Below are 22,378 nucleotides of genomic sequence, written 5' to 3' on the forward strand. Positions count from 1 at the left end.
GGCTGCATAGTCCCCCAAACTCCCTAAGAAAAAGCAGAGTAGGCATGGCGGGAGAGGGTTGGTGGTGATAGAGGAGCTCCACAGTGGATAACTTACTCCTCTCCCTCCGTACAGGACTCCCTCTTCTGACTTATACGGCACACAGGCACTCTGTCTTCTCCTGGTTCTTAGTGCTGGTTAATCTGGTATTTGGAGATCAGTGTGTAGATTCCTTCCAATTGGATGGTACTACCACTAGTGTGGAACCTGATAGAAACCACATAGGACAAATAAAGAGCAATATAAAAAGACTCTTGGGTGAGGGAGAGGAGAGAATCTTTCAAGCATAGTGAAATCGGACACAGTACCTCAGAAGCCCTGCCATCCCTACTGTGCAGAAGGAGGTGTCACTTTGGTTGGCTGGGCGACCTACTTTAATCCTGATGTTGACAGCTGCTGCTTCTTCCATCCCTGCCTTCATTCTCTGGCCCTGGACTGAGAGGGTGATGTCAGAATAGAGGATAGAAGATGGCCAGGCACATTGTCCTAGTTTGAAACCAGCTGTAAAATTAAAATCCCTGATTCTGGTCTCTCTTTACATACAAAGATGCTCATGAACATTACTTGGGAAGAAATTGCTACAAAGTAACATAGCTTGTAATTTCATCTTAATTAAAATATACTTATCTGTATTATATATTTTAGAAAGGAGTTGTAGCCATGTCCAGGTAGGGACAATATAAGTGACTTTTGTTTTTATTAACTTTGCCATTATGGAGGTGGCTTGTTTGCATAATAATAAGAAAAGGAATCAAAGGGAGAGGAGAGAGGTGATTATCCTCACCCTCTGCTGCCCTGAAGTGAAATCTAGATTGAGCTCAGCTGCTCTGAGCAGCTGGAACAGGAGGCAGATCCCAGAAAATCTGGGAAGAATAGAGATTGTGCTGGACTCTCCAAGTAAGGAATTTGCAGGAGAGATTCAGGAAAGTAGAAAGCTATGAAGCGAGAAAGGGAGAAAGAAAGAAGGAAGGAAAGGCAAGGGGGAAAACTGTCTTGTGCTTTGACCTGGGATGGTCACAACCCCTGGGATTCCAAGGAGTAACAGGCAATTTCCAAGGGGGTTTCTGTGCTGGTTGGAGAGTTTCTACCTCAAACTCATGTCCCTCCCAAATCTATGTTGATCTTACCTGGGCAGGAGTGTTAAGGGTAAAGTGCTGGACTAAATCTCATTTGACTGGTGTCCTTTGAAAATGAGCACTTAGACACAGAAGAGGCCCAGGGGACAGGCCTACGGGAGGCAGAGGCAAAGGCTAGAGTGAATCCGCTTCCACCAGCCAGAGGCCGGACTGCGACTGCGCCATCAGAAGCAAGGACGAGAGGGCAGGAAGGGCTCATTCCCAGAGGGAGTGCTGCCTTACTGACACTGTGATTTCAGACTGCTAGTCCCCTCCACTGTCACAGAATTTCTGCTAAGTTGCTAAGTTAAGTTACTAAGTCTGCGGTAATTGGTCAAGCAGCTGGAAGAGAGGATGAAGCTTCTACTGGTCCCTACTTCTTGATGTTCATTCCCTCTAGTACTCCACCTGGACTAGTGGACTATGACAGAGGTGATAGCAGGCTACTCCAGAGAGTAGGTTATAAAGGACACGTTAGTGGCTTCTTTTGGGGTCTGGTCTTTCTCTTTACATTGGGAGAAGCAAGCTTCTATTTTATAAGCAGCCCCATAGAGAGATCATATGGGAAAAACTAGTCTTCCGTGAACAACTGAACGTGTGAGCTCAGAAGTATGATCTGCCCAGCAGCCATTGCAACCCAGCTTCTTGCTTGTTTGTGGCCTCACAAGAAACTGAAGCAGAACTTCCCAACCAAGCTACTCCAGATTCCTGTCCCATGGAAACCCTGTGAACTCGCCAATGTTGTTTCTAGATTCTGGAATAAGCTGATAAGCTATAGTAAATAATATTCAATGAAAGAAGAACACATGCATTTCCTTTGTGATGATCAAAACTTCCTGCAGTATTTTCATTTTCTCTAAATGAACACCAACCCTCCATGAACCCAAATAGCCTCCTTAAACACTGACCGTGCTTCATTTGTTTCCTGCTGCCTGTTCCCATGAGGTTTGAGTCCTCTTTGATCACTACTGGATCTCCCACCCTACACAGCAGTCTCTGGCTCTAATATTTCTACCTAAAACATTCGGGACTAAGAGTGAAAGCAAAAGAAGGGGTCCATATCAAAGCTGTAACTTACCAGTCAGGCCAGCTTAGCAGGTTAAGAGTTTGTAGAAAGAACAGCAAGATGGCCAGAACAGAGAAGACAACCTCCATGTGCCCTAGAATCTTCAGTCCAGATGCATCTAAGCTTCCTGAGCAACAAACAGCACCATTTCTACCACAAACCCCTCAGGGATACTGAGGACATGGACCTCAGGACACAAAGCTCAGGTGCCAGGCTGCATTTTTGCATACTCCATTCACACGGCCTGTCTGAGAGTCAGACAGTCTCATGGTGCATTTTCTATTTTGGGACACTGTACCCATCCACTCCCTATAGAAATCATTCCCTTTGCAATATCTTGCTAAGATATCATCTCCTGTAAGAAGTATTTGAAAAGATGAGATTCCTTGTCATTTGCTATGACAATACTTTTACTCTATGCTTAACTCCCTGTAAAAAGTTGGCTTGGGGTCTCTGGCACCCAGCTGACCTTAAAGTTGGATCTGCACCAATATGTTTTTGAGCACCTGGCATAATTCTTGGAAAATTTTTGGAACATTGTGAGTAAACTCACAATTCTGTAATATCCTCTCCCTTTCCTCTACCCATCTAAACCCTTATAAAAGAGAAGTTCAAATCCCACCTTGAAGGGAAATCCTATTCTTGAAAGTTAAAGTGGTTGTTTCAACCTTTGTAGGGTTACAGAACAATAATAATAATAATAATAATAATAATAATAATAATAATAATAATAACAACAACAACACTTTAGCCTAGGTAAGGGGACACTTCCAAATCCAGAGGGAAAGAAGGAATAGAAGCACATTTGTTTTGTTGTTGTGATGGTAACAATAAAGAGGGGCATGTATGGTCTGAGAGAGTTTGGCATCATGACTATTCAAGTGAAAACAACCTTGTGGCTTTAGATTTCTGAAATTTTGGTAGAAGACACAGGCCTGGGCCTATATTTTCAGAGAGGAAGTGCCCACAGCAGGTGGGATTTGTGTTAACTGCCTATATTAAAGATCAGAGGTGTTTCAAAATAAGGTCATGAAGGACGAGGTAAAGGAGCTGACAGCCTTAATCCTGAAACAAGAAAATACAGCCTACCTCATGTTTAAAGTATTCAAAGGCCTGCAAGCAGAAGAGTACATTTGCTTTCTATGATTCCAGAAAACACCAACAGGACTACTGGGTATAAACTATCTGGAGCATATTTTTTCCTGAATGACCCTTCCCCAAATTTTAACCATAAAGATCATGAACACCATATGTCCTTCTCCCAAGGGCTATAAAGTCCCCGACCTTGGAGATGATGGGGGGAAAGCCTGACCAACTATTTCTTGAGATGACATAGTATAGACTTGGCCGCTTGGAGAAAGATTCTGATGTTAGGCTTTCTCTGATGCTGTCGTCTGTCACATGCCCTTGGTTATAGCTAAGTGTGACGTTTTGGGTTATCCTTTGTGATTTAGCTCTCCAGCTAAGCTCTAAGGTTCCTTAGCAACAGAAGTGGTACACTATGTGTCTTTGATAGAGCAGTATAAATTTTTGGTACATATATTTTGCCTGACATGACACCTCACACTTTGGTAATTTCAACAGAGAGGTACAAACTTGTGAAGAACAATGCAGAATAAACATTAGCAACAAAAGCAAAAGTTGGGTTGCACAAAGCAAGCTCTGAAATAATTTTCAGGGTTGGGAAGTCTGTAAAAACATGAAACATTGAGTTTTTGATCATGTGTTGAGGAGAAGAGGGAAGGATGGTGGGAATGGGATGAGGGAAGGGATGCAGCTGGAATACAAAGTGAATAAATTGTAATAAAAAATTAAATTAAATTAAATTTAAAAAAAGAAAACGGCAGCACAAGAAGGGAACATGGACCATCAGCCTTCTCCATTCTTCGTCAGGCTGAACTCAGCTTTGCCCCATATAAATATAAAGACAAACCTCCCCATAAAAAAAAAAAAAAAAAAAAAAAACCATGAAACATTTTATCTCCCCAGAACAACACATGGAAATGATTGTGAAACATAATTCAAGGAGAAAATGAATTTTTAAATAAGAAATAAGGATTTAGTTTCTTCAAAAATGCTTAAGATGGTGGAAAACATTACTTGGACTCTAACAGAAAAATGAAAACTTATCAAAGCTCTACAATAGCTTTCATTACCTTATACGAAATAAATATCTCTTGGCATATGTGCCATTGGAAGATTGTTAATATAAAACAATAACAACAACAAAAAAGCAAAAGATAGATCTCATCCCCACCCATATTTTTTCATTTTTTTATTCTGTGGTCATCCCAGTCTTGGACTGACACCTACACCACTTTCTCATCAAGTCCTTTGTGGAAATTTACAAATGACAATAAGGCAGTCTCCAGAGAACATTCTGTCCAATTCTTATCCCTAGTGCTGGATGAATAAAGGATGTAGAAAGATGTACAAATGGATTGATGTACAGATGAGTGAAAGAATATGTAAATTGTTAGGTGGAGAGATAACTAGGTGAGAAATGGATGGACAGAGTTATAAATGAACAGACTAGAGAACTGAGTCTGACCCTGCACTGTTCACATTCTCATACACCCTAGTAGTTCAGGGTACATGGCTCCTGTAAAGTCCCTATAGAATCTAAGGCCAATATCTTCTACAGCTGCATTTCCTTAGATACTCATCTCTAAGTTTGTATCAACTAATTAAATCTAAAAAGCAAAGGGTTTCTTCTCATTTTCCCAAACAGAGCCACACTCCTCATAATGAAGCCCTGCTTTATTATGGCTCTGGATGCATCTGGATTCTATCACCACTAGTTTTTCTATTCTTAGTCCTTCAGACCTCTCCAAGTCTCAGACAGAACCTCAGAGAGCATTAAAGATGTTTGACCCCAGCATTGTTTATCTAGCTGCAAAACCACTAATAACACAGTCAATGACAGTAGCTACAGAGACAGCAGGTCAGTGTCTGGCCTCTGTCAAGGCTTTATGGGTGACTCTCTCCCCTTCCTACAAACACTCATTAATCTCCCCACCTCCTTATTATTCGTACTGTTCTGAAGATATTATGAAATCTCTGGGCTCTTCTTCCCTGATCTAGAGCCAATTACAGGCCTGACCCACCCTGACCAGACATTATAAACACAGTGCTGATGTCCTGAAGAAATCAGTTGGAGACTCCGGTCATCAGAGTTCCAGGCCCTAGGATCGACAGGTCAGTGGTAACAGTCTTTTTGTGTCTCTTACACACACACACACACACACACACACACACACACACACACACACACATACACACTTTTGTGTTAATGTCTCCAAAATGCCCAGGCTCTCTAGGGAGCAAGGAATGCCTTTTATAGAATTTAGTGTGATGTTCTATAAATCTAGGAACCCTTGGTAGAATTTAAGGAAAAGTATAGATTAGGTCAAAACAAGGTTATTACATATTTGGAACCACAGAGTTTTGAACGAAATAAGCTAGGCCAGTAGTATTCAAAGTGTTTTGTCCATGACACATGGAAGTTCTCTGCAACTCACTTCAGACTTCAGTAGATAATAGGAATGCCACCAAGGTGGTGGTGTCTCCATCACCCCTTTTCTATCCAAATGCAACCTATTTGTTGAAAAAAAACTGATTGTGAAACTTAAAAAAGTTTTAGAAAAAAAATAATCTTGTCCAACCTCTAATTCCAATGGGACTAAATTGGTAGCCCAGGGATGAAAGAGAGAAGAAAGAAAGAAAGAAAGAAAGAAAGAAAGAAAGAAAGAAAGAAAGAAAGAAAGAGAAAATCAATTGGTAGCCATATTACTTCTAGAATCCAGCCTTTCAGTCAAAACCCGATCCACGTGTTTCTGTGCTCTGGTAGATTCTGTGTCTGTCAGTTGTGTGGTTGGATAGTTTCAGATAGTCTATATGCACCATGCTTCATGATTTCTGGATCTTATCAACTTTTCTAAGGCAAACAATTGTTTTAATGCACACACATAAGCAATATAGCAAAGCTTAATAGGAGCTCAAAGGAGTGTTACAACAGTAAAGGGGAGAAATTTGTTACTAAAGGGTAGCATCAAACTGCGAGTCATGGAACATACATAGTTTGACCTAGAAAGAACCTTGACAACCACATAATCTAATACCATGAACCTGAGGATTGATCATGAGAAGATATGACCCTGTATTTTTGCACTCCCATTCTCAGCTGTGAGTTATTGACAGACAAGAGCCCATGTGTAATGAAGCCATACCCAGTGACCTTAATAACAGTGCTATGAATGGTCAGTGATGAAGAGGAGTGGTATTGGGCAGGGAAACCAAAAGCAATGCTGAGTATGTCCTTGGACTTGAGCAGGAATGTGGTCAAAGATGTACTTAAAAATTAAATTCAAGGGCTTTACATAGGTCAGGTTGGATTGAATGTACAATCAGGAGTGTTATCATGTTTACAATGGTAACAGTGTGGTATATTTTCAGTGCTTCTTGGGGTTTGAAGTTCTCTGATGGGAGGAATATTATGAAAGTGAGATAAGTAAAACTGAGAAAGATAAGTAGATTGGGAGAAGTTAATTAACTTGACCTTATATATATTTGATATGCATGATGACAGGACACCCAAAGAGGAGGGTGTACTAAAATCCAGCCTGGGTCTGGGAGACATTAGCCAAAGTGGTCATTGCAGCTATAGGAAGAGATGGATTGCAATTCCATAGCATATGAAAATACAAGTGCTTTAGTATGTTTTCTTGTGACTCTCAGATTTAGAGATGACCCTACGAAAAGAACTCTACAATGTACCTGCAATAGATAGATGGGGAAATGTGAAGAAATCAACCAATGTCAAAGATTCCAAGGAGGTAGTGAGAAATAGAAAAATAAATTTTTAAATGCCTTTGTTTTTGGCTCCATGAAAGTTGTTATTGATCTTGGGGATAACAGGCTTCTTATAGAAGATGTGCAAGAAAATGAGGAGAGTGTTGAAGAATCCCAGCATTATCTGTTGGTGGCACTTGACCGAGAGTAGTCTGAGTCAGTCAGGATTCATGGCCAGGAATTAGAGAAAGAAAAGAGGGACGTAGAGCCAAATTGAGTGAACGGTTAATTTGGGGTTAACAAGGAAGGGAAAACTTTCAGAATCAAGTGTGTGGAACATTGGGAAGAGCATAAGCATCCCAGGCCTTCTGTGTAACCACAAACTAACATGAGCAGGAAACTTCTTCTTCTATCCCTAGGTTCTAGCTAGAACCTAGGCAGAGAGACCTTATATGTGAATTTAGAGAAAACTGAAGTGCTGAGATGGGAGAATTCTAGATCTCCAAAGATCCAACTTGACTAGACCAACACTGAATTTCTGTTGCCTGTTTGAGCTGACACTGACCAGAGTTAAAGTCGCCAGCCAGGATGTGCAGCCTCACACATTTATCCACTTCACTGGCCCCTCTTGGGCCTTAGTCCAGCTTACCGGCTGCTCCGACTTCTGCCACAACTAAAGGTGCCTCGGTGGTCTGGATCAGAAGGAACACCATCAAACTGGCTTGCCTTGAGCCTATGCTGTTATCAGTCTACCTGGGCTAGAAGAATTCACTATTCTTTTATACTCCAAATGTGGTCTGGGAACCAGCAGCATTATCAAGACTTGGTTGCATGTTTGAAATGCAGTCTTGGGCTTCACCCCAGACATAGAGAACAAGACTCATTAACTTAACAAAAATGCAGGATCTAGAAATATGCATTAGAGAGTGAGGAGTGGGGAAATGGGCATGCAAGCATGAGGATCTGAGTTTGAATCCCCAGAACCCACACAAAGACAGACACATTATAGAATCACAGTGGACCTATGGCAAAATGAGAGGTGACTCAGGAGAATCTCTAGCACTATGGGCTAGCTAGCTTGGCAGGCACCCAGTAAATAAGAGACCCTGTCTTAAACAAGGTAAAAGGCAGGGATCCTATCAGCACAAACGAATGCTGAAACAGCACCGGCGGTCTTTGTTCCCGTATGTGTCTCTGAACAGTTACAAATTCAACTGGGATTATAATGTGCACATTATTCAAAACCTACAGTTTTCACTTCTTATATTTGAAATTTTATGCTGAAAACATCATCTTTAACGAGCATATACTTCTTATTTTCTGGATTTGTCATTCCCTTTCAGCCAATTGCCTAGTATTGGACATTGAGAGCATTTCCAACTTTTCAACCTTTTAAAAATAACTGATTGAACTGTTTTATAGATAAACATGTGGGAAAATAGTTACTCTCCCTGGATCAGGGGCAACAACACATGTGAGCACAGGCTGACAGGGTGCTGGAGTCTGATTCCTAACACTGGTGTTCATGCACAATCTTTATTCTCATCAGTGCCCTGTTATCCTGCACTCCCAACAGGTCTTCACCTTTTGCCTGATGACTTTCCAAGCTGACTGAAACAGATAACCAGTAATAAAAGCCACTTGGAATACAGTCCCATTTCTTATAATACCAGACCATGGATCTCAATGACAATGAGGTGGTCTGAATTCTGGCCATCAGCATCCACCTAGTCTTCCTTACCTCAGTATCACTTCATCCAGCGCCAAGTCCCATTTCTTTTTTTCCACATTCTTTTCTATCTCATTTTCTGCTTTCTTACTTAATTATTTTCCCTTTCTTGCTTGGCAAGAATCAGATCCACTCAGGAAGCTTCAGCCCCAGGCATTTCTGCATTTGCTTTTATGAGCTGTCCTCCTGCTTTGATCTATCTCTTCTGTTTCTTGTGTGCTGTTCTGGATTGGATTTTCTGGGTGATCATTTCAGGGAGGAGCTCTGAGATAGGACACTCCTCCAGGAAGGAACTCTGTGTCCTGGGAAGCTTTGTGGCTTTAGGTTTATAGGTCACTCTTTTTGCTTCAGAGTGCTCACTTTCAAATGCACAAGTGTCTGTATCTCAATCCTGCTGATTTTTGCGAGGAGGGGGTGGACAGACTCTTCACAGGTGTCAGCAATTCTGGTTCCCAGGAATGATGCTGCCTAACCTTCAAACCCTGCTGGTCCTCCCATCCTTCAGCTAAGTTACTTACTCCCTACAAGGTAAAGAGGGCAGAGCAGGGGTGACCTTCAGGCCAGGTTGAAAAATGAAACTGGATCTGCCCTGAGGTTATCCCTAGTCTATGGAGCACCCATTCCTCAGCCTGGGATGTGAGCTGGCGAGCTATTTGGGTGAATTTGTTCTCTAGATTATAAGAACCAGCTTCAACACACAAGGCTCACACCTCTGCTAGCTAAACCTGCTCTAAGGGCCAGGAATAAAAAAAAAGGCAGAGCTGCCTAGAGCTGGGAGGACTGGGGAGACCTTAGTGGATTCTGTAATGCCTAGGGGTGCGAAATAGCATATGGCTGGATAATTCTGAGCCCCAGCTTGTCTGACCCTAAATATACTCCTCTGCTTTTCTGAAAGCCTTTTTCTTCTTTTCCCCAGTAAAGACCAGACACTCCCAACTGCAGGAATGTGCTCTCTTCCCATGGCAAGATACTACATGTAAGTAATCTTGGTGATTTCTCAATCAAGGGGCCTGGGGATCACGTGGGAAGAGAAAAAGCCAAGTCAAAGAAATGAAGCTCCCTCTGACTACAAAAATCTCAAGCATTAAATTATTACTCTTCATCCTTGTCAGTAACAATAGCCCTCTTTTCCGTTGGCAGAATGAAAAATTTGCAAGGATGTTATTGCTTAGTCCAGTTTACAGATCTGAAAACTGAAGCTCAAAAAGTTGCATGATTTTCCTCATGCCATACAACTACTCAAAAGCAGAGAGTGGACTCAGACTCCATGTTCCCTGAACCAACATATCTTGTTCTTAGAAAGCTCAAACAATCTTGAGTCCCAATGTATCACACAAAAAACAAAAAACAAAACAAACAACAACAACAACAAAAAACTAACCTGAAAGTCTAACCTGGCTAACCTGAAGTTCACTTTGTACATTTGAATGACCTTGAGCTCACAGAGACCTGCCTACCTTTGCCTCCCAAGTGCTGGGATTAAAGTATGTGCCGCCACATGTGCACCTTGAGAATAACTAGCAGGGTCTAAATTAGAATGCTTCCAGCAGGGAACACGTCAAGTCCCAGTTCCCACAGTCTGAGAACACAGGCAGCAAGATCTTTGCAGACCTTTGTTCTTAATGTACTCGTGAGCCTGCTTTAAAAACAACAGATGAGCTGTTTTTAAATAGCCATTACTAGCTGTTGCGGGAACAGAAAAGGCTCTTGGAGCTGGTGGCTTTGGTCCAGACATTCTGCTCTTAAAAGTATTGGGAGTTCCCTGGGCTGAGAGCATCTCTGAAAGCAGATAGGCAACTAGGCTAATAATAGGAATGATTCTGATGTTCTGCATGCATGACAGTTTCTCCACAGCTTTCCTGGTGCATTCTTCCCCTTGCAGGCAGGTCACTAGCTCCACAGGCATCCCCAGTGAGTAACCAGGTCCTCATCTAGTTCTGGGTTCACCTCCGATATTTGAAACATACGGAGAATAGCTCACCATGACCAGAGTGGGGCCAGAGTCTAGTGATATTGACTTTTTATTTTCAAATTTCTAATATGTATATTTCTTCTACAGAAAGTATTTTTTAAGTTTACAAAGCAAATCATACTTATTACATTCTCGATGCCTTCATTAATGAGTGTTATCATTTATTTTTTAAAAATTAAAGCAGGCCCAGAAAACCTGGGATAGGACTCACAGTGTCCTTGGGAAACCTGACTCTCAAAGCAACTACTCAGACATCTATGAAAACACTCTCTATCCCCTCATGAGAAGGCACTGCCTACTGTTACTTCTGGAGCCTCAGAGGCCTGCTCTTGCTTTGGGATGGAACTGTTTCTCCCCTTATTGGAGCAGTGCCCCTCTCCTCTGGAACCTCTGGTGGTCCAGTGAGGCGGTACGGGGTCGGAAGGGTACAGTGATCCCGGGAGGTATCAGGACATTAACCTTGCCATCCTATTTTAGAATCAAAGATGCACATCAAAAGGCTTTGTACACACGGAATGGCCAGCTCCTGGTGGGAGACCCTGATTCAGACAACTGTAATGCAGGTGAACTTCGTGGGGGCTCTCTTCCAGGGCTTGCTAGACCTCCATCTGTCACAGGCCCTTGATTCTTTTCTTCTCTCTTGTCTCTGGAGATGTGATAACAGTGTCCCTGTGATAATGGGAAGAGGTAGAAGGCTGTTTCAGCCTGTCCTGGCGAATTCCACTTATTGTGGAGTCTCCCATGCAAAAACAGGCCAGGTGTGCCCAGGCCCAGCTGCTTCTTGTTGAGCCTTATCTTGCTAAAAGCCTGTCATCTGGGGTCTCCTCACTGCCTGAATTACATTTTGTCTTACCTCCCAGAGAAGATCTGTATCCTTCCTAACCGAGGCTTGGACCGCTCCAAGGTCCCCATCTTCCTGGGCCTCCAGGGAGGAAGTTGCTGTCTGGCATCTGTGAAGACAAGAGAGGGGCCTTCCCTGCAGGTGGAGGTGAGAAGCCCCTCCTCATTCTGGAGACACTGCAGAGTCAGCCTTGGCCCCAGGATGCCCTGGCATCTTCACACCCACATGTCCCCTCTCTTGTCCTGTATCTCTCTTTACCTCCAGTAAGGAGACTCTTGCCTTTTGGAATCTACAGAAGGAACATCCCTCAGTAAAACTATACCCTGTTGAGTCCTTTTTTGGCTAAGCCCTGAGGCACTAAGGGCTGACAGGTCACATAGCTGGCTCCCTTTCCCCACAGGATGTGAACATCGAGGACCTGTACAAGGGAGGTGAACAAACCACCCGTTTCACCTTTTTCCAGAGAAGCTTGGGTTCTGCCTTCAGGCTCGAGTCTGCTGCTTGCCCTGGCTGGTTCCTCTGTGGCCCACCTGAGCCCCAGCAGCCAGTGAAGCTCACCAAAGAGAGTGAACCCTCTACCCATACCGAGTTCTACTTTGAGCAGAGCCGGTAAGGAGGCATGAGGCTGAAATCCAGCCTAGTGCTCCCAAACTGAGCCCATCTTGCTCACAGTCTGTGGAAGACAGAATAATGGCACACCAAAGATGTCTAGGTCTTAATCCCCACTCCTATGATTATGTTACATTAAATGGCAAATGGACTTTTCCTTCACTGAGCCCAGTGAAATCATATGATGCCTCATGAGAAGGAAGGAAAGAGTCAGAGAGAGACTGGGGTAAACTTTGCTACTAAATTTGAGGATGGAGTTAGGTACTGTGAGCTGATGACAGAGCATGGTTCCTAGAAACTAGAAAAGGTAAGAGCTCTCCTGACACTGACTTTGGAATTTTCTGGCCTGCAGAATTGTAAAATAATATACTTCCATTGTTTTAAGCCACTGAGTTTGTAATCATTCATTGAAGCCACCATAATAAAACCTGCACTTCACATGCAACTCAAGGGGTGTGGGTACCCTGGTGATTCCTTGGAAAGCTACCCACATGTTCTCCAGTGGAGTCCCTGATTTGAGGGTATTTCACAACCCAGAATATCAGGTTCAACTCTTCTTTATGGTTGCAACCCTTGTCTGGAAGCCCCAGCTATTTTTCATTTCATAGAAAATCTGTCTCTGCTCATGGTAGAGCAGGGAGTCTGTGCCATCCTGGTTCAGTGAGGGGAACTGCTGGCACTTTTTTGTTCACCTGTGTTTAGAGCAATGCTGGAGCACAAAAGGTTCATGAGATGATTGACTTCTCAGACACTCAGGACATGATATAAGCAGAGCCACAGTACAAGGTAGTCTGAAGAGAAGAGCTGTCCAGGAAGGCTAAGCAGGATTACACAAAACGACAACTGAGCCTGGACTCAATGGAAAAAGAGTTTCCCTAACAGAAAGCATGGGGTCAAAGCATTCTAGGTAGAATTAACAACTCCGAAAAGTATGACGGAGGAGAGCTCCAGGCTTGTTTGGGGTATAGTGTGTCATCCATTTGGCTGCAACCCAAGGTTTGTGGTTAAGGAGTTACTGAAAATTAAAATGGGTGGGGTCCCATTGTGAATGACTTGCAAAGAAGTTTAAGCCATACCTGGGAGGCCCAGAGGAGTTATCTGTGTATCCCAAACAGGGCCTCTGTGACCATTGCTAGACTGACCTACATGCTACCAGAACTTACATTCAACCCCACATCCTCACCCACAGTTGGGTAGCTTCAGAGGTCAACTTCTGTGCTCTGGTTCCATGGGTAGCCTGACCCTGCTCCACCTTCTCATGGTGGCATATCTCCTTCGTTTATCAGCTAGAAGATAAACTTAGGCACATAAGCTTAGGCATGTTAGAGTGATTCATCAATCAGACAGCACCAAACTACAAGGGGAAGGGGATTATTGAAGAATGGGAGGGAAGAGTTTTAGAAGGTGTTCAGGAAACAAGGGGAAGAAGAATTTGATTGCTTAACATGGAAATTCCCAATTTAAATGTTAGTCAGTAGTTTCTAGTTGTTTAAATCTCTAAGTAGAGGTTAGTTGTCAGTTTCTGGTTATTTAATCTACGTTTCATTTTCTTAGTCTATGACCATTCTCTGAGCTACACGTTAGTTTGATGTAGTAGGAGCTCAAAACTCATCATAGTCTTCCAGTTAATTATTTTAACAGTGATCACTCATTTTTGTTGGCCTCTTCTTGCAATCTGCTCCCGTGGGGCACCAAGACACATCAGGCTTCCTCCCACCAGAAGAATCACATTCCCAGCATTGACAAAATATTTTTTCAGTATCTGGTATTTGCTAAGTCTCCATTGCTTCTGGGGATAGGATACAAAGAGGATGAAGGCACAGCTCCTGCCCTTCAAGGACGCACAATGTAGACAAAGGAGACCTGACATTTAAAGCAGATCACCTTGTTTCAAATTGGGCAGGATCGGGGGTTGAGGGCTTAGATTGGTGGTATGTCGCTTGCCTGTGCTAGGAAAAAAAAAAAAAAAGAATTCTGAGGCTGGTGAGATGGCTTAGATGGAAAAGGCATTCATTTGCTAATGAGACTAATGATCTGAGTTTCATTTTCTGAAACCCACATGGTAAAAAGAGAGAACCAACTCCCAGAAGTTGTCTTCTGACCTCCACATGAGGGCCAAGGCACATTTCCTACCCCCACCCCATCACACCAAAATAAATAAGTACATAAATTAGAAAAATTAAGAAAAACTCATTCTGCAGAGCTCTGGTAGAATTAGCGGCAGGCTTGTTATAGCATTTGGGGTTTGAAAATCAAAGCTACTTTTGACAGATACAGTTCAGGAACTGCCAGAATGCTTTTCTGTCATAGCCCAAGACTCATACTTAAATTTGTTTCCCTCCCTAGAAGAGTACGCTATCTTCTCAATCAGGCCACAGATGCTATACTCATGTAAATGTGTGAAAGAGACACACTTTAGATCTCATCACTATTCTACCTATCAGAATGGTGGGTGTGGGACAGGATGAGCAACTGGTACTCAGTGTGAAGACCTCTTGCTAGTTCTCAGGAATGTGGTGGGTGGGTAAGGAAATGCATGTGGCCATGTGTGTATGGTGTGCAGAGTCTGTGGGTGTGCATGTGCGTGTACATGCTGTTTATGTCTGCCCTAGGATTTAATGTGTGGAGCAGTTCATTTAGTGGGCTTTGTTTCAAGAGGATCTGGAACAACCTTACCCTAGAGGGCCGTATGTTCAAAGTCTCCTAGTACCTGCATGTCCCAAATCATTCAAAATAAAATTAAACTTTTACATTGACTGCCATTTCTCTTTGGACCATATTTTTATCTTAAGATACCAACTTGAGCATCACAGCAGACCCAAAGAACAGCCGCACGAAGCATCCCACACAACCCAATCTCCCAAATACATAGCACATGTTAGTTCAAGTGAAGACAATCCAGGTCTATAAAAGAAAAAAAATAAGTAAAGAACGGATAAAACTTTAATTGACATCATGTTTTCCTGGGTATCAGCAAAAAATCAAAAAACTGATGCATGGGCATTAAGATTATTTGACCACTTTTGAGACTGGATTTCACATTTGCGTAACTAAACAGTTTACGGTGACTCTGTCTTAACAAAGAGTCATGCCTCCTAGAGAAGTTCCAGTTGCATCTCTACCTACCAAGGTGCAGACTCCAAGCCCCCAGTGGTATGTATCCCTGCGGTCATTTTCTAAGATGGGGAACATGCAATGTACCATTTGGATGGAAGGTGGCGACAGAGTTCAGCTTTGCCTTTTGAGGCAGTGAGTCCTGAGCAATTTCTAACTGCTTCATACCACCTGTCTGCCAGCTTCTGTGCCCCATCTCTGCCTTGCTTTCAAACAGGAAGCATAGCTCTGCATCGCTGAAGGGGCTCTTCCTGACTCTGCCATTAAGAAATTTCACCATTCTCTAGAAGGCTAGAGAGAAAAGGAGACAGACAGACACAGAGATTAAAATACACACATTCACTCTTAGTATATTTTTTTATCACAGATGTCCTTGTACAACATGTATGCTGTGTTCCCTGGTGAGGTACATGCTATAATGAATCATTCTTCCACACACTCATCCCTTCCAACTCTCTTGAAACACTCTTGCTTAGGCTTTGATCATAGAATGGGGGTGAAAAAGAAGGCTTGGAACCTTGCTTTCCAGCAGAGTTTCTTCTACTTTGGAACATGTAGACAGACATTTTTCATAGTACTGCCCACATTAGAAGACTCAAGTGTCTCCTGTTATATATTTTCCAAAATGGTATTAGAGAATCTTCCACTGAAGGCTCATGGAGGGAGATGGTGATCTATGATTTTTGTTGTATGCTCTTTTCTGTTCCACCCTGTTTCAACAACAGGGGCTGTCTCACTGTTCCACAACAACAACAACAAAATGTTGTTACAGGTATGTATCTCAGTCCAGAGGATACCTGCTAAGATTCTAAGCTTTTATAACGTGTAATGAAGAGTTGGACTAGGGACACACAGATAGTAATAGAAAAAGAAGTAGTTTATTAAGGAAACACACTCCTGAGAATGGAAGTGGGCTAGAGACCTGGAACAGGACCAAGACTCAGAAGTACCTGGCCACAGCACTCTAATCCTTATGTGTCATTTAATAGTAACCAGTTTTCCACACTCAGAACTGAAAGGAAATTTTCAACATGCTCAGTTTTGTTCCATATGGTCCGTTTAGGAGAGACTCCCAGGCTTCTGCTGCCAACTGGCTTCTTTGACACATTATCTTGATGTCTCTCCATAGCCTGCTCTCCTGACCCAACTCCACTGATGAAAGCTGTATGAAGCCAAAGTTTGCTGCTTTGTGGGTTCCTTTTTCTCTCTTCCACCCTTCTCCTCCATTATTAACCCTCTAATACTAAATAGGAGACAAAAACGGATAGAAGGGAAAGGGGACGAAGTCAGACTACTTCCTGCTGGTTAGGCGGCATAATAGTTCCTTGGGGCAAGTTTGATCTTCACTATCAAGATAGTGAAGACCACTATCTTCTTCTCCTTTCTTTGCTATGCATGACTACTTGACAAACAGCAACCAAGAACATCTAACCACAGCAACCCCACCTCTTGGGGCCCTAGCATTCATATATCCCCTGAAAAGTTCCCAAAATTCCAAACATTACACATTCACAGAAACTATTTGCCACTGGAAAAACCACATTCCTACCAGAGCACAAGGCAAATCATAGTCAGCTGATGCAAAGCAGCCCCATATCCCACACCTTTGATTAAAACAAAAACATTCTTATAATATTTCTATGCCTTTTAAAGAAGCCAAAATTCTATATTACTATAGCTATAATCCCAGGAGTCTTTTGGAATGATGAGAATCAGTCTTCTATAATTTCTTCTATGCTGTTGAGGGAGATAGTCTCTGCCTAAGAGCGTCAATATAACTCATACTTTATCACTTGACAGGAGAGGAGGGTTTGGACTACCTGTAGTAGAAGCTGGCAGGATGTTCTGCATCACAGAGAATTAGTCTGACGCTATCATATCCTAGAACACACAAATTTTACAAAATTAATGGTATAAGGCCTAAGTAAGAGTAACATAGTTATGCGAATTGGTGTCCCCAGAAAGAACAAGATCCAGGAAGTCATGCCTGTTTCAGAAGAGCTATCTTTGGTTAGGTTATTTCTAAGGGCATTATCCCTTCAACTATTGGTAAAATATACTGGTGATTAATAAGATAGAAAAATCCAAAACTATAGTTTTTAAAAGGAATCTATTGGTAGAATAGATCAAAAAGAGGTTGTAACAGTGAGTACCAACATTATCAAAATATAAAAACATAAATAAAGCTAAAACACAAGTTTATAGTTAGTTGTTTATAAAAAGATCACATTTAAGAAGCTAAGATACCCTTTTTGTTTGAAGAGACTTTTAACCTTGATTTTTTTTTTTAACAAACCTACTTTACTTAGAGTTAAATGCTTCTACCTTCCTTTCAACCCCCACCTCTACCCCAACACTGGGAGGAGGGAAAGAAGGTTAGTGGAGACAGGGGGCAAAGTTCTCTCTGCTGCTTCCTGCTGCGTAGGGTCATAGGATTCAGCTGGGGGCAATACCAGTATCAGTCCTCCAGAAATCAGAAGTCCAGGTAACCAGCAAGTCAGCAAACAGCAAACGCAGCAGCAGGATGAACCAACAGCAAGCAGTCCTCCTCTAAGCAGCTGTACCTTCTTCCTCTGGGCTGTCATATTTATACCTCTCAAAGCCTCAGACTTCAACTAATTCCACCTGGCAAAGACCACTCTCCACATGACACACTTAACAGGTATGGACAAACTAAAACCCCCAACTACTTGGAATTTTAACAGAAACATGTTTACATATCATAAACCAAGACGTCCACAACAGAGACTCTTTAAGTTTTCATCCTTTTAGCTGTATGTACAAGTGGCCTTGTCTTTAAAGTGTTCATGGGACTATAGAAACCCAAAAAGGTAAAGAATTCAGAGAGTAACTGTTGAGCTCTTTTAGTCTGAGTAAGGTGAGTCTTTATCCACCTTGAGGAGATGTCAATAAACATCAGAAGACATATTTTTGAAGAGTCATCTGTCAGATTTTCTTTAGCTACTATGCTTTTTAAGCATCTTAGATATTCATTTGCTGCAAATTTTAGGTGATGAAATAAGCTATAGATCTAAGAGTACTGACATTCCCAATGAGGTGAGCCCCCTACTGTTATGCTTTTTTATTGTACCATGTGTGGGGCAATTCCCAAGGCTGGGACCAACAGCATTAGCTTCTTTTGCTTCAGGGCATTTACACTATACAATCCTTGAGTCACCAATTAAGTTAGAGAACAAAGCCCTGATATTAGGGAAGAAATCACATGGGGGCGGGGGGGTCCTACTAGGGAACCACGACTATATTGATCTTTGAAGGAAGCTCAACTTCCTTTCAGACAATAGGACATCTTCCCTTACAGAAGGTAAAAAGAGGTTTCCTCGTTTCCTACTACCGGTAGCTCCTTCCCTGGACCTTGCTTTCCCATAACTGTGGCAATTGCCCCTGTGTAAGCTTTCCCTCAAAGGGCTTCCTTGGGGTAGCAAGTGCTTATCTGTCTATGGGAATATTTTATTCCCTGGAGCAAAGCTATCAGTTGAGCCTGTAACTTACTTTCTCTAGGCCTTGACTGTTGTTTTATTTTATTTCTGTTGTTGGAAGTGCCAAATGGCAAATTTATTTCTTTCAGATTTATCTTCAAGTGTGTGTGTGTGTGTGTGTGTGTGTGTTCATCTGTCTGTCTGTCTGTGGGCATGAATACTTTAGTTCAGGTACCTGCAGAGGCCAGAAGAGGGCCTCAGATTCCCCTGAGACATAGTTACCAGCAGCTATGAACTACCCATTGTGGGTCATGAAACTGAACCCAACTTCTCTGCAAGAGCAGTATGCATTTTTAGCCTCCTAGTCATCTCTCCAGCACACCAAAAAAGAAGCTGAAAAGAACTTGGCTTATCTGGGTCTTATTATCTCTTTCTGTAAATTCTCCCAAGTAACAGACTGCTTGAGGATATAGGTCTGAGAAAATGATCAACCAGATAATATCTTGGCTGAGAATGCTCAGTTACATATACTTTTGTCCTCTGCTCTAAATTTTCAGTTACACTGTGAAATAAGAAAGAGATTAAAAGAAATTTGTGCTAATATGTAGAGAAAGCATGTAAACATTAGGTACACATAAAGGTGGATTTTAAAAAAATAAGTTTTTATGATTTTCATGTAGATATATCATTTTTTAAAGTTAGAATATTGATTTGATCATTTCCAAAATAGCATTAAACAATTTTTAATGCCAAGTCTGGACTTACAAAGACAGAGCTCTTAACATAAAGTAAAAGACTTTATATCTCAGAGACAAGATTCTAAGCAGCTGTGTCGGTATCAACAGCTGTGTTCTTCTTAATCTTTTCACTACATCTATTTACTTCATGCTCATATGCATGTGTGTACATGCCTGTGCACCACACTGTCTCTCTGTGTGTCTGTGTGTCTATCTGTGTGTTTTTTTGTATGTGAGTCTCAGTGTATCTGTGTGTGTTTTTGTGTCTGTGTGTCTCTATGTGTAGGTCAGAGGAAAACTAGTGAGCCTTGACTCTCTTCCACAGTGTAGACCTGAGGACCCAAACTCAGGTTGTCAAACTCGGCTGGGCTGCCTCATTGGTCCCCACAGCTTGGTTTTTAAATGACCAGACTATTTTAATTTTAAATTGGATGAGAACTTTGCAAACCTATTTGTTCGGTTTTGTTGTTTTTGGAAGGGGAAAGCACAGGTGGACAGGCAACAATTTTTATATATAGGTTTAGATTTTTCACCTAACCTACTTTATTTGGAGTTCTTAAACACTTACATCTCCTTTCCACCCACTGTCTAGAGGTAGAGGAGAAAGAAGGTTATTAGGTAAAGGGGGTTGTAGACCTTTTTAGAAGTAGCTCCTTGGGATGAGGCCACCCTTTGTTGTCTGGATACCAGCAGTCCAGTCCAAAGGCCAACACTAAACACAGTACAAACCATCACGACAAATTACGAAAAGCCGCAAGACTCAGTTGGATTGCTCCAAGAAGTTCTCTGGAATGTTTCTCTCTTTTTAGAAGTAGTTCCTTGGGGTGTGTCCACCCTTTGTTGTCCAGATACCAGCAGTCCAGTCCAAAGGCCAACACTAAACAGCAACACGAATCAGTACAATTCAGCAAATCAGGACAAGTCAATGAAAGTCGCAAGACTCAGTTGGATGCCCCAAGAAGTTCTCCGGAATGTTTCTCTCTGTGAAGTCAAGTGTCGGACTACGAAGATCAGGGCAACAATCTCAATCAAGCGCTGCCTTACTTCCCATGAGCTTCTAAACATCTCCTCTCCTCAGAGTCCACCCATGGCTGTTCTCAGCTGACCAAAGTCATGCCCCTCGCGTGAGACAGCTCACAGCAAAGCATCACATGCCCTCTCCACAAGACAAACAGCACATGACTCAACTGAATCTTCTAAGAAACCAAAAACTTCCACTTTATTTACATCTCAATGTCACAAATATAAATTAAATTTTACCTTCAAATATGAGATATTAGTTATTATTGTTTTCTCAAAGACTTAGTAACTTTCATTTTTATTGGATATAGAATAAACTTACCTGGATTCTGAATTTTATTGCTTAGTGTGACTATACCACCTAAATTTTGATTAGTCAAAGGAAATTTAACAAAAAGATCTTTGATAAATATGTACGTATAACCATCATCTTAAATATATTATGCCTTCATTTAAAAATCTTATATTTATCACTTAAGAATATTTCTGAAACAGAAATCCGTAAGAACTAGTCTAATAGCATGATTTTTAATGTACATCATTTGAAGGCATTTTTATTAACATAAAGTATTTTATGGCTTTTTATTTTTTCTTACTTTTTTTTTTTCAAGACAGTATTTCTCTGTATAACATTGGCTGTCCTGGACTTGCTTTGTAGACCAGGCTGGCCTGGATCTCACATCAATCTACCTGTCTCTGCCTCCTTGAGTGCTGGGATTAAAGGTGTGTACCACCATTCCTGGCTTTTTTGTTACTTTTGACTATTATCCTTAAACATTTTTTCAGAACCTGGTTTGAAAGGAAATCCTTATCAAAAATCTATATTCAATATTAAATATCATACCTTAATAATTCCATAAACAAATAGCATTTTAAGGTTCAATAAAACATATAATAGATCCAATAGTACCATTTCAGTAGACTAGAGAAGTGCTGAAGTTTATAAGACAGCATGTATTCATAAGGCCTCTTAAGTTAGCCCCAACACGCACACACACATACATACACTTTTTAAAAATTAAGCATGCCAAAATATTTTTAAATCTGCAATAAAAACTAAATTTTCAAAAATGAAGTTCCATGTGTTTTGTTATTCAATTATTTCAGGGAATTCTAGGAGCAGATTGGTCTTTGCCCCATGTTGTTTTAACACAAAATTACTTATAAGCAATGGCGTGAATACTTGGGACACAATTACATTAAGGAAGTGAGAGGTTTTTCTATTTGGAGGAAAGGAGGTTGGGTGGGGGAATCTGCCAAAGCTCTCCGGTCTGCAAGACTGTTTCCCTGGGTGCCTTTTCTGTGTTGGGTGTTCCTGCCAGGAACTAGTCTTTTCTTTTTTTGGGAGCAGAGTCAATCACCTGGATACTTATATGATGGCTATGGCCTTGGGCTTGGACACATTTGATATATCCATGTGCCTGGTAGCCTGGGCTTCACATTTGAAACAGACCTGGCTTTTGCTCTTTGAGGCTTTTTCAGGGGGCACTTGATAGCTGGGCCTGGTGAACAGCACCTATAAGGACAAGCACAATCATTTGGACCCCTTCCTCTGTTTCTTCCTGCCTTCCTTCAGGCTCAGTTGAAGACAAAGAAATCAGTGTTTATTTGAGTTTGTCTTGTCAGACGCCATGTGGTTTCTGAAGTTTTCCGTAGCTGTCAGGGGCTGGTTGACTGATAATATGGTAGCCCAGAAAAACTTTTCCTTTGGGGCATAAGGGGCCCAGGTTGATGGAGTTCCTTAAATCTTCAATTAGCCTGTTGATAATGGAGCAAGTTTTACTGCCTTGAGTGGCCTCTCTGATCTTGTCATAGTTAACATGTTTGTCAACATAGTTTTTCATTCCTGCACTAACACTTTGTCACCCTCTTTTGTCTCCAGGTGTCCACTGGGATGTAATAACCCCA

The 22,378-nt window shown here is 41.8% G+C and overlaps 1 protein-coding gene across 1 annotated transcript; it reads left to right on the top strand.

The window, feature by feature from the left end:
* Positions 1-9,684: 9,684 nt before the first annotated feature.
* On the top strand, positions 9,685-12,166 carry Il1f10 (interleukin 1 family member 10). Its single transcript, XM_055599807.1, has 4 exons — positions 9,685-9,716; positions 11,190-11,275; positions 11,573-11,700; positions 11,954-12,166. The coding sequence occupies exons 1-4, from the start codon at positions 9,685-9,687 to the stop codon at positions 12,164-12,166; spliced, it is 459 nt and encodes a 152-aa protein (XP_055455782.1).
* Positions 12,167-22,378: the final 10,212 nt, after the last annotated feature.

The sequence above is a fragment of the Psammomys obesus genome, unplaced genomic scaffold (genome assembly GCF_907164565.1).
Source record: "Psammomys obesus unplaced genomic scaffold, mPsaObe1.curated_primary_1811, whole genome shotgun sequence".
Lineage (NCBI taxonomy): Eukaryota > Metazoa > Chordata > Mammalia > Rodentia > Muridae > Psammomys > Psammomys obesus.